This window comes from Callospermophilus lateralis, chromosome 13, assembly GCF_048772815.1.
Source record: "Callospermophilus lateralis isolate mCalLat2 chromosome 13, mCalLat2.hap1, whole genome shotgun sequence".
Taxonomy (NCBI): Eukaryota; Metazoa; Chordata; class Mammalia; order Rodentia; family Sciuridae; genus Callospermophilus; species Callospermophilus lateralis.
Window position 1 is genome coordinate 100,666,000 of NC_135317.1, and position 13,760 is coordinate 100,679,759.

The 13,760-nt window shown below is 40.9% G+C and overlaps 1 protein-coding gene across 1 annotated transcript in view; it reads right to left on the reverse strand.

Moving 5' to 3' along the window:
* Positions 1–13,760, reverse strand: part of Pappa2 (pappalysin 2) — a 236,353-nt gene that overhangs the window by 36,940 nt on the left and 185,653 nt on the right. The window contains exons 17-20 of the mRNA XM_076831977.2: positions 11,885–12,053; positions 10,377–10,512; positions 8,626–8,735; positions 576–647 (exon numbers count right to left, since the gene is read on the reverse strand). Of these exons, the coding sequence (XP_076688092.2) occupies positions 576–647; positions 8,626–8,735; positions 10,377–10,512; positions 11,885–12,053 (487 nt within the window). The remainder of the gene's footprint in view (positions 1–575; positions 648–8,625; positions 8,736–10,376; positions 10,513–11,884; positions 12,054–13,760) is intronic.

Below are 13,760 nucleotides of genomic sequence, written 5' to 3' on the forward strand. Positions count from 1 at the left end.
ATTGCTGGATGATCTTGTTCTATATGAGAAAAATCTTGCATAAAGAATGTTATTTATTTATTTAGTGTGTGTGTGTGTGTGTGTGTGTGTGTGTGTGTGTGTGAGAGAGAGAGAGAGAGAGAGAGAGAGAGAGAGAGAGATGTTACATATGTATATAAGAATTTTATGTAAAAATCTCAATTTTTAAACTTTGGCAACCAAAACAAAATTGGTTTTAGACACTGTGCTGGCTCAACAAAACTATCTGTGGGCCCTTTGTCTGCAAAATACTGATCTAATTAAGCTGCAACACGATCTAGTTAGAATCCCGAACATATCAGTAATTATGACCTGCTTTTTAACTTGTTTTTATTAAGCCATTTAAAATGGAACTCCAAGATTTGGCTAAAACAAAAATTAGGATTACAGAAATCCTAATTCCTGTAAGTTTGGAATTGCAAAGGCAAATACATTAAAGAAACTAAGTAAAGGGCAGAGGAGTCGGGTGGGGGACAGGATCCTGAACTAGAGGGACTCAGTGAATCCTACAGACCCCAGCTCTTCAGCTGGGTTTGGGGAAGAAGAGGCTGACTTACCTCACAGGACTGGATGCAGTGGACCAGCAAGGGATCTGGGTGCCATTGACGGCGGCCAGTACACACGATGCTCTAAAGAGGAAGGAGGAAAAAACAGTAACGTGAACAGAGACTCCTGGTCTATGAGGGAGGGGATCCTGAGCTAGCCCACCAGTCCAACTCCATTCCTTAAGTAGCAAGAGCCTGACTGTGCCCCTAGAGAGGACCCGGGCTGCCGGCCCTTCCTGTTAAGCCTGCTGGATAGAGTAAGACAGAAATTCTCGATGGAGATGATCTCTACCTCCCTCTCCAAATGTCCAGAGTGTGGTTCAAAAATCACCTTCAATATTATAATGAGCTCAACTTGTCCTTAGGCACACTACTGATTGCATTTGTTTTGAAATTTTAAACATTATAAAAAATGATAAGGTAGTTGTGTTGATGAAGCAGCATCACCAGTTTTCAAACACTGACTAATAGAAGTCTTTAACTACAGTGCATGTGATGGTCCCGGTTTGCTTGGAGGTGTGCCCACAGCTCAGGTGCTGGAGGCTTGCGGGTGTGGAGTGAAAGGTTCTTTAGGAGGTGGAGCCTGATGGGGATCCATTCATGAGGGATGAACACAGTTCTCTGGGACTCCACTTCCCTACTTAGTTCCCAGCAGAATGAATTATAAAAAGAGCAAGACTGGCCCTTGAATCTCTCACCATTTTCTCTCCTTCTCCAGCATTCTCCTGCTATGATGCCAACTGCTATTTGTGATGCAGCCAGGAAGCCCTCCCTGACCACCCAAATCATAAGCCAAAAATCCTCCTCACTTTGTAAAGTACCCAGCCTCAGGTATTTTGGAATAGCATCAGAAAATAGACTAGCACAATGGATCTCAGAATTCCTTGATTGTGCTGTGTATGTGTGTAAAGCCAGGACCAGAGGCCAAACAGCATTCTCTGCAACTCTTGTTAGCACTATGTAACTCTTCCTTCTAGGAAACATAATCATGTCCACACAAAATGGGTAAATAAGCTAATGTGAAGTCACCAGAACTCAAAATGGCACCGCCTTGAAGCGGGTGGGAACATGAACACTTTCATACTGAAACACCAGTGACGTAGGTGAGCTAACGATCATCTGTTCTTTGTTAAGTCTAATTCCATTTTCAATGAGTCTTTTCCTTTCAATATTTATATTTTAAAATTTCAAAGGATACACTGCAGGAAAAGAGAAAGTTCCATAATAGGTTTTAGAGAAATACAGTTTCTCCCTGGAGCCTCCTATCAACCTGCCCACCGGCAGACACTCATTCTCACGTTTTACTTCAATGCAATACGAATTCAGTATGATTGGAAGAAAAACAGTACAAGGTGAAGGAGAAGCTTTACATAGTACTTCCAGCAACTGGGGGTGAAATTATACATCCAGAATGCTGTTCAATAATCTGATTGGAGACATTCATATATATTAATATGCAAAAATTTGAATATTACTTATGGTCAGTTATGAGATTGGTAATCTATAATATTTTTCTGGAGTCATTGCTACTGCAAACTAAAATTCTTCTTTCACAGATTCCTTAAAGAGGGAAATAAATAGAATAAATATCCAAAAAAGTTTGATGTCCAAAACTCTATATTATTAGAAGGTGATTTGACTTAAGTTATCAATTCAATAAAAAAGGATTATTAAAGCAGATATACAAGGTAAACACAACAGGGGTGTACAAACTACTGAAGAAAATGCTATTTTCCTGCAAATGGAGTCATTCAAACAGAAACATCTGCATATAAACAATTGCTATGCTAAGTAGAAATGACCCCCAGTGAAGGTAGCAGAAAAGAAGGCCTCAAGTTGACATAGCCTTTCAAGGGACAAGTTAATGTGTTTTGCCATCACCACTAAGTGAAGACAGCAAACAAATATCAAACACCCATATTTTAAATAACAAAAGTCTCAACCACTGCTATATAGAGTTCCAGTGAAATCTGCTTTGAAATACAAAAAATCATTTCTACTTAGCAGAGGGGTTAGTTCAGATGGCCTTAGGCTATGTTAGGCTGTTGCCTGGTTGATTTCTTGTTAAAGGGTTAGAAACTGCCAGTAGCCAACAGAAAACACCCAGTTATTATTATTTTTTTAATTGGTGATAATTGCTTGGCAGAAGGGGCTGCTGATCACATCAGGCCACAAAGTTCTGCTACTGCCCAGGTTTGTGACAATGTCCTCCTTACTGTATATGTATGGCTCCTTAAATAAAACAGCATTGTTTTGTATGTTTATTTGGACAAAAGCAATTTGCTTTGGTTTCTCTCCCCTGACCCCAAGACTCTCTTTCTCTCTTCCCTAGTGATGAGACCCTCAATGCCTGCAGGGAACAAATCCACGCTCAGAATAGATGAAGAAAGAGACATGGAATGTCACCATGCCTGAGTCTACACCAATTTGTAGCAGGGTCACTGCAGCTGTAACACAGGGTTGTACCACCAACAGGACATTCTGGGGTCAGGGCTGATCCTTCAGAGCCAGGAGGGAGTGTGAGATCACTTTGTGGGAAGCTACTGCTTGTTCTCTCTTCTCATTAAACCATTCTGTTTTTCATTTAAAGGACTACTGATTCTTGGGGACAAATTTGGGAACACACAGTCAGAAATTGTGAGATCTGATATGACTGAGCAACCAGGGGGGTGGTCCTGTGCCACCACCAGAAATCTCATTAATTTGGACCTCACTAATTTATACTTACCATAGTACTAAAAAAGAAAAGAAAAGCATTTTAAGTCTGTGAGAAAGGAATTATAAAGCAAAATAACGGAGAAAGTAAAGTGTTATGATAGATGCCTTTGAACTTCTGAAGGAAACACTTTAAAATATAGTTTAAGAAAACTCACTTACATGCAAACAATTGCCACATTATGTTAAAAAAATCTCCCTATAAAATCGGTTTCCTGAAAGACTACTACTTTGAAAGTTGAAATATTAATTTTCCTGTTTTAGACACAAGATATAATAAAACACTCTCTTGACACAGTGGGTAAGGAGAGTCATAAAAGTCCAACCTTACACAGGTCTTTTGAATGACCAAAAGGTTTTCTTTGAGAAATGGCTCAGCAGGAGCCATTCTCTTCTCTGAGCTTTTTGGCTTCATGCTCTGAGCAGCATGGGGTATGGTCAGACATCAAGGAGACCTGGGGATGCAGGATGAGATGTTATGCTGCCCTGAAGAACCTCACAGCTTAGTGGGGATTAGAATGACAAACAGAAGAAAAAAATCAAGAATGAAAAAATAGGGATAAGAAAATGATAAAGTACTCTCAATAGCAGTCTGAGAGGAGCTTCTCCCACACCTTCAATTCCAGACTATCAGGAGCCCAGCAGCTAAGCAGAGCAGGGAAGCAGATGCCACAGAAAGGTCTAGATCCCGGTGTTTAACAGGAAAAGGAAGAAGACAACGTTACAATAACAAAAGCCCAGAAATCATTTGGGAACCTCCAACTTGACTGTTGTCTCTCACAGCCAGCACACCCTTGAAACACTTAAAAGTGACAGCATATTTTTATCCCTCTCAGTCTCACAACAAAACCTTTTAGAAATTGCTTCTCTAGTCCCAGGCAATCCTATTGGAAATGCTGAATAATGGATTAATTCTCTTTCTTGCAAGCTCAGTTGTCAAAGGGACTGAATAAAGAGAAATGATCCAGGCATTGTCCACACACACACACACACACACACACACACACATACACACAGAAACAAATATTTTTCTTTCTCATATCTTTACAGAGATGGAGGATATGTCCATGGATAAAATTTGTACTAAATGAACCAAATATCTTTCTAACTTAATGTGTGCTAAAATCTTTTCAAGATATTTCATGTGTTATTTTAAAGTTTTATAGTAATACTGCAAGATAGATAATATTTCTTTCACCCTTGGGTTGAGTATATGAAGCTTTAAAGAGTAGGTCACATTGTATTTGAATCCAGGAGGGCTCTATTCTTTCTTTTATGTCATTTTCTAGTTTTAGCTATTTTTCATTGAAACTCCATAATACTTAAGCTCTCAGAAATACTTCCTTTAATTTTATATCTATATAAATATATATATATTATTCATTCTAGGATTCAGGCACCATTGGCAGGAGAAAAAAAAAGACCACAACTAACAGGGTAATTCAGGGGATATCACACTGAACTAGGAGTCAGAAAAGCTCATGACATTTCTTTCTCAATTTCTTGCTATCTCTCAAATCTTGAACACATCATTCAAGGATCTGCCTAATGTTTACATAAAATAAAGATAATAAAATCTCCTGTCCTAGATAATGGTTTGTGATGAGATTCAAATGAAATCATGCACACACATCCACACATCCACACATACACACACACACACACACACACACACACACACACACACACACAACTTTGAAGACAATAAAGTGTTAACCAAATGTGAGGTATCTTTTTTTTTTTATTACAAAGAATGAAGTCATTGGAAGTAGAATAAAGACAATGATGCGATTTAATCCATGTTCTATAGTCTTGCCAGATATGATGTATTTGAAATATGGCAGATGGTAAGCATCACTTGCTTATGACATAGGTAAGCATCACTTGCTAAACAAAGGAACCACGCACCACATAGGTGTGCTTGCACCTTAAGCTGTTCACATTGCCAGCATCTCATTTTGTGACAGTAGGTTTCCTCCAAGTGTTACAGAGGAATTACCTGGGATGCTTGTTAAAGATCCCTATTCCAAGGCATTCCCAGTCTTCCTGGAGGGTGGAAGCTATACTACTCTTACACTCTGCCCAAACGATTCTTAAGGACACAAAAATGTAAGTTTTGAGTACAATATGGAGTGATTTCCAACACGAGTCTATTTGAGTTGCAAGGATTTTACTCAGTTTGAGTAAATTTACTCAAGCTAACACAATTGCTTTGGTTTAGGAAACATTTCTTCCTATTTATGAAGACAGGGTTAGCCTGAACATCCCTCATGTGCCACTAAGTGCCACAAAAGGAGACTATGAGATCACTCATAGTTGTTCAGAGTCTGGTCCTAGAAGACCTGAGGTACATAAGGGCAATGGTGTTGTCATCATTTTTACTGCTTCTATTAACTTCATTTCCTTATTTTTTTTAATGATAGTTTCAACTTCCTAAAGGCAGAGCATGCCTGCAAGCTTTGAGTAAGACTCCTCACTGTGTTATCTACACAAAAGCTGAGCAAGCACAGGTGTCAGTAAGCACACTGACAATTCCTGTTAACTGCTAATTTTAATTATTTGATTTTATTTTGGCATAAGGGATATTGATTTGGGGTTCAGGAACACATAAAATGTTCATTACATTTTAAGCCTTTGAAATTATGACTTCTGGTTGTTTTCAGGAATAAATGACTCTTACAGGGTATGGAAAAGGTTGCTTTTGAGTTACCTCACTTTTCCCCTGACAATGTTGGAAACAGCTCATTTACTTCACTTGTTTTCACACAGAAATACGACATGCATCTAAAGAGTTCCCACTGAAGTAATTGTGCCCCTCACAAAATTGCAAACTGTGACCAGCCATGTGGTTTAGGGGTATCCCTAAACCATACAGAGCAGGGCAGTATCATCACAGGTGAGAAGAGGTGGGCATAAGTGAGGGGAGCAACCTGCCTCAGGTAAAAAGGGAAACCCATCCAGAAGGACGGTTACACACCAAGCAATTAAATTCCACCCATACACTTCTCCCTGACTCATGCTAACCCAAGGAAATAGGTGTCTCCAATTACAACTGAGGAAAGGAGGTTGAGAACAGGAAAGCAAGCTGCCTGAGGCTATGCAGTTCGTAGAAAACAGAGTAAAGAGAAACTCATTTTTTAAAACATATTTTGTTTTAATTGTAGTTAGACACAATAATTTTATTTTATTTTTATGTGGTGCTAAGGATGGTACCTAGTGCCACACCCATGCTAGGTGAGTACTCTACTGCTGAACCACAACCCAGCCCTGAGAAACTCATTTTTTAACAAATACGTTTTTCATTTCAAGGCTTATAGTGTTTCTCTGATGCTATGGACAATGAATGTGCAAACCAAGACTTGACAGTGTAGACAAGAGTCGTCACCAATGCAATAATACAAATGAAAATGTTTTATGCACTGGCTGGAAGAGAAATAAATATGCTACATATTCTTCCTGGGGTAGGAAACTAGACAAGGATATAATTACACAGGAGTAAGAAGCTGGTGAGTAAGAAGCTGTACTCAGTTTGAAGAGAAAATACACATTTACTTCTGAAGTAGAAAAAACAATGCTACCACAACAATTTCTTTGCTCATTCCGCCAATGTTGATAAGACACTTATACAGTGCCAGACACTGAAAAAAAGCTCTAGGAATACAAACACAAACAAAATACTATGGGATCACAGTAAAGAATAATAATAATTATGATAATAACTCACTTATAGGATAGGTGGACAAGGGAGGCTTTAGTAAAATAGAGAAAATAGTTTTACAGTTTAGAAATGGCAGTCTCTATACTTGGCATTTCTGCTGTTTTCAGGAAGACAAATGAACCATCTTCTTCTGCATGTTCAGTTGCAAAACAGAGGTGAAGGAGCCACACTTTCTGGGAAACTTGAATTTAGGCCACACAAACCCTATGCCTACCCATGGACGGCTCCTATCTGTGTCTTGTGGGGTAGACAGTGAAAGAGTAGTGGAAGGATTTCTGCAGCAGTTTGTATCCCCAAAGGAAGAAAAGCTCTCACCTGTCCAAGCCTCTCCCCATCTGGCTGTTAACAGAGAAGTCTTTGTCATAGGAAACAGGGTTCGTGGACTAGAAGAGAGAGCCAAGACCCTGCTGCACACCACAGAACGTGAGGCGTGGTGCTATCCAGGGCACCACGCCTCTAACCACCACAGCTCAGCCACACCTATGCACATGTGGGGAGTGGACAAGGTCTAGAAGGCCAGGGAGGGGAGCCGCCGAGGGGCTTCTCTGGCCTTTCTTTCCACTCCCAAGCAGCCTGCACACTGCCCTCAGGCGTGTGTCTTGCTCCCTCTCCTCTGGAGGAGTTCTCAGAAGCCCTGCAGGATCTTGCCGGCCTATCTCTCCCCCATCTCATCCTTTCCCTCCATCTCCCTTCCCCGACACGATCACACATACCTTGTTTCAGCCACAGGGAACTTCTCATTGTTCTTTACCCTCTAGAAATTTCCTCTGGATCATTGTTAAAAACTCAGAGGGAAACCTTCTGCAGTTTATTCTTCCACAACTCCACCTGGCTCTGGGGCAGAAGAGTCGGTTGCTTCTTCTCAGGTGTTCCCATAGCAAGTCCACAAAGGAACCATTCCCCATGTGGCACAATCGTAAGCATCTGATTCCAAGGCCAGATTGTAAGTCCTCTAAACAGACAGACTACCATGTTTTATCTTCTTCTCCTAGTACCTAGCACAGTTCCATGGCACAGAGTGAGGCTTGAAAAACTTTTATTGAATAAAGAACTAATAGAAATGATAGGGCTGTGCTATTCTCCACCTCTCATCCCAAATCACACTTAGAGAATGTTTTTCCTGATCTTCTGGTTTAACTCAAATCTCTGCCAACAATAAAGCCCAACTAGCCAGTGATAATAAAAGGGGAGTTGAGAACAAAAAGGGGAGTTGGGAGTGGAATGTACACGTCTGGAGTGCATATTTTGGTGATTCTATAGGAATAGCACTGTCATGCTAAAGCAGTCCCATACATGAAGCATCCAAACTTCCAGGTTTCTAACATCCCTATCCTCCCATCCTAAGAAGAACAGATGAGCTTACAAGATCGTCCCACTTAACGCTCGCTTAGCCTTTTCTCTTTCTCAAGATTCTTATCCTTTAACCTTCCTTTAGACAGACCACTTTCTTCTCAAGCTTTGTTACTGTTTCTACTTGGCACTTTATCCTTATCTCTGTGAATGATCCACATGGTTGTTTGCTTCAAGGTTGCTTTGAAAACCTCTAAGTACCCGCAGGGAGCATCCTGTCAGTTGAGGGCCACTTATCAGCCTCACGTCTTTGGCACATCAGAACATCCCTTTTCTCACCTGGACTCTGACAGGCTCCATCCAGTACTCCAGAGTGTCAGCAGTGATGTTCTCCGGCAGCGTCACAGGATCGCTGGGGGGGATTACGCACGACGGAGTGCAAACTGCACCTGTAGGAACACAAATTGACAACAAAGACTTCAACTTCCTGATCTCGGTCTCTTTCATCTTGCAATCAGCAGCTTTGATTTTCTAGGAGCAACTGCTTTCTCCATGGTGGGTCTGCATATTATAGTCACTACAGACAGGCCTGATACTCATCCACACTCACTGTAAACAGCCATGGTCATAAGGTAACTCTCCTTGCACCAAGTGACCCTTCTCTGCTTGGACCAATGTGCCCTCTCTTCTAGGATTCTGAATTTATCCATGGCCCAGAAATTAAGGCTTAATTCCTGGCCCAGCAGATGTTCAAGTTCGTACTCCAGGATTTTAGCTGGCCAAACTCAATCTTGATTATCCGATGCCTTGAGGTATGTTTCCTATCGTTCCTGCTGTATGGTCTCCTGGTAAATTAACAACTGCCTAGAAACTACCATTGGAGAACTTGATTAGCTGGGAAAAACATGACCCAGAAATTATGAAATTACTCCAGGGAATATCCTGTCAGTTGCTACACTGAAGATCATGAAATTGGCAGCCAGAAACCCTGTGTGATTAAAGGAGGAAGCAAGGAAAAATCAGAAGCAGAGATTTTGATCATGTGCTGGTCTCTCAAAGGAAAATCTTTCTGTATTCCCTTGCATGTGGGGTCCAAGTAGCTCCTAAAATTCTATTCAAGGAAACACATTCAGGGTTTCTGATTCCTCATAGATAGGTCTGATGATCTCTAAGTTTCTTTCCAGCTCCATGTTTCTGTTTTTAAGTTACTGTTATGGTAATAACAAATCACATCACTTCTTAGGACTTTGGAGTGAGTATGTGATATCTTAATGCAGAAATCAGAAGCTTTGAAGATGAGTCTGCTCATGAAGACTCTACTCAAGAGGCATGTCAAGCTTCCTGTACTCCAGGCCTGACCACAGATGACACAGTGCCAACAACGCCTTGAAATGGTAAAGAGCCCTTTCAGAAACTAATGAGGTTTCTGATGAACTCAAATGATCTTTATTGTCATTACACAGGTTAAAATGCCATTTCATTTGCCCTACAGAATTACTTTTTACAATTTAGAATTTAGGAGTGATCTTACAAGGTTACATACCAAACATGACTCTCTTTTATGATGTTTAGGGCCATTCAGGACAAAGTTGGGTCAACATTACTATAAGTGAGCTCTGACCTCTAAGACCCTTAATTGCAAGTACTTGAATAAGAAGTTGCCCACAGGCTCTTGAGCCTAATCCCCATTGGGGTAGAATGATGAGCAAGCCAGGCAACTACAATCACAAATAATCCCCGTCACGAACTCTCCATATGTAGGAGTCCAGCACATGTGTGGATTGTGGCCACCCTTCTTTCCTCTTGGAATTACAAATCCTGCCACGAATCCATCCACTTTCAGCCCTGCAGCAGAGTGGGTAACATGACCATCTTGGTGGCTATACCAATGTTATACACAAGTGGAAGAGTAAAAGGAACAAATTTGCCGTGAATTTTGTTAGTTAGGAGCACTAACTAACAAACCCAAGAAGCAGTTAACAGTCAGTTTGCATTTCCATCCACTACTCAGGGGAACAGGGCATCTGCTCCTGCCAGGCCCAATAAGATGATGACTTGGGAACACCCTCCAGCTCCCTTCCCATCCTTACCAATCCCGTATCCCTTTTCACACTTGTACTCCACGAAATTCAGCTCCGAGGGGGGTGGTGGGCATTCCCCTTGCAGGTTCTCACACAACTTGAACTCCTGGGTCCACAGTCCCTCTTTGGTACAGAGGATGGGGAGCTAGGACACCAAAGGCAAAGAGCATCTTTATTACCGTTTACTTCATTCAGAATCGGGGAAAGGGGTCTGATTAAATGATGATGTCCTTCAACTTCTAGAACCTGGACTAAGAGATGCTATTGAGACAAAGAAGTATGTTGAAAGCAGTGAATACAAATCATGTGAAGGAGTCATAGACAATTTTTCCATTAATGAAACTTGCCAACAATGTTTTCCCCTTTGGATATCAGGATATGATGAGCTCTTGATTGTAGCCCATGTATTCTGAGATACTTTGGAGAATTTTCCCAAGTAGGGTTTTTGGCATTGATTATCCCTACTATCACATAAATGCTGGCTGTGGCAAATGTCACATTTCCTTCAAGACGAGCATCATCCAGTGAATGTAATTCACGATTTCCCTGGAGGTATGCTTTGGCCTATCTACTAGAATGAAAACATCACAGTTGCCTTTGCTGTCTTCCTTTCCTCTGTGCATGTACTGGTTGTGGAGCCCTCAGCTTTATACCCCCAATATTCACAAAGAATGTCCTACCTAGAACAGAGAGAGGAGAGTTTGTTAGTTAGTACTAACAAACCCAAGAAAATAAGATTTTAGAAATGTAGATAACTCTCCTTTCTCTGGCTGCCTCTTTGGCTCCATACCCAGTCCATGTACACAGATGTGTTGGATTTCTCAGAGTCTTCGTTTGTGGCCTATTCATTGCACATCTGTTCTGCAGTGCTTACCTTGGAGTGCTGGACACCAACTTAAAGACATGTGCCAAAGGAGCCAAGCCATTGATCTTTGCCTAGGAAGTCTGCTCGACTTCCTGTCTCATGGATGTGTGTGGTGCTTGAAAAGATTCTAAGACAAAATTGATTTTAGTCACACAACCACGATAAGACTGTGGTTTCCATTTGAGACCTCTTGTGCCAAAATCCTAGGGAGGATAATAGTCAAACAACACTTTGAGCTTTGCCGAGGAATTTGTGTTTCTGTTCAGGACTCTGTTCTGCTAAAAAACATATAAGCTAGCATTCCTAGCCAAGTTATGTCAGTGGCCATGCATGAGATGAGCCTGCATTACCAAATGAGGATCCCAGAACTGTTTGGAATGTCCCCTGGTGCCTTACTCATCAGGTTTTTCTTCTTATTCCAGAGGAAGTTCTGAACTTGGAAAAGAATGTTCCAAAAACATGGTACCTTCTATCCCCTTGTGAATAATATCAACACCCTTGTTTGTAATCTCAATTAGTAAGGCCCTGTCTGTTGGACCTTTCTGGGATAGAAGAATCTTTGTTGGGATAATTTCTGCTCAATATTTTTGTCATGGTCATCAAGATCAGATTATAGCCTCATTCAAAACCAAGTTCAAGGAGCCTTCATTACCTTCGCACTTTCCTGGTTACAGTTGAGCACACACTGACTGTCCAGGTTGAAGCCATCACTGCATTCGTACATGCCTTCAAAAACAGGAGCAGGAGGCTCACACACTACCGGGGTACAGCTGGCTTGCTCCCACAGTCCACTTTCTAGGCACTGTATCTTCAGGAACTTGCTGAAGAGACATGAAACAAAACAGCCTATAAGAATCCCTCAAGGAGTCATGGGAAAACTGGATCCTCAGCAATATGAGCCAAGCTTTAGCAAACAGGCAGGGGCACATGGTCCTGGCCAGCCAAATGTCCCACCACACCAGTCCAGTCTCAAAGTCACAAGGCTAAAAATAGTGACATTCGTGGATTAGCAGTGGGAGTAGATGCTGCAGAGTGACACTAGACGTATTACTCTCATGGAAGTTGGGTAACTAGTGCAGCATCTAGATTGCCTATAGCTGGGGTTTCTTTGAGATGTTCATATGGAGAAGTCTCACATCTAAGTACCCTGGGGAATGACAGGGAATGTGGGATACAGAAGAGGTTATCATACACACTTTCAGGGGACGAATCAGACACGAAGTGGGGATCATCAGTGCTGGAATGGTGACCTAATTGCTGAAGTTGCTAAAATGTTTATCTCTTCAGAGAGGAGAAAAGGTGCAGTAAGATGAATATGTTTTTAGAAGAGACCCCACCTTGCCTTTGGAAGGACTAACCTCCCAACATTACTGCAGCTACTCTGATTGCTTTCAAGTCCAGTTTTCCTTGGAAAGGGGCCGAACCTTTCATCAGATTCCCCCAAACAGATACAACTCAATGCAGTCCTGGAGGAAGCACCCCTCCTTCCCCCTCCTTCCCCTCTTTCCCACGCACAGACATGGCCTTCAACCAGACAGTGTCGAAGGTAGATGGGAATCCAAAAATTAGGGTTCTCATCACCACAAATTCTGTTCCACTTTGCTTCTGACTCACTGAAGTTTGGAGGTGCTTTCTAGTTTTCCTGTTTTAACATATCCACCCGATTCTGAACACTACTGGTTATAGATAAGCTTGTGATCCTAAAATATAAATAACCCTGTGGCCATTGTCTTTCTCAACCACATGGTAGCCTTAAAAGTGCTAGTTTTTAGTGTCATTTTAAGTTTAAATATGCGCACCCTCCATGCATGCTTGTAACTTATACCTGTCAGCTGTCCCCCGTGTGCCCGTCTCTCACACCAATATGGGCTTATGAATGTCCACTGCCAGTCTTTCCCACTAAATTAGAGGCTTCTAGAGGGCAGAAGCTGTGTCTTATTCTTGTTTTTATTCTTGGGAACTAAAATAATATCTGGCTTGTATTTGACTTTAAATAAATATTAGTGAAATTGATCATTGAACCGAAATTAACAGCATCAGACCCATTGTAAGACACATCACATAAACTGAATCATCAAAACACTTCAGATAAAATGGTGTTTCTAATACCCATTTTATAGACAGAAACACATAGAGGGATGTTAAGTTCCTTTTTCAAGATCACATATCACAGAATGCATTTGATTTCAAATAATTTTAATAATGAAATATTTTAAAAATTGGATATTTTAATAGCATTTACTTAGAAATAAGTGGAGTATTTTATTTATCACTAGTTATTTAAAGCCTTCCCCTTGTTTTCAGGAATATTTTAGTTTATATATATATGATTTATGACTGGGGTTCTTTAGCACTGTAGTCCATGTCAACATGTATCTACTGTTAATAACAAATAGCATTTTCGTCTATATTTCACATGTTTGGGAAAATATCTATGAACATTACTTATTTGAATCCCCCAAAGAATACTTAAAGGTACATGTTATTATCCACATTTTAGAGAAGACAACTGAGACTGAGAGAAACAA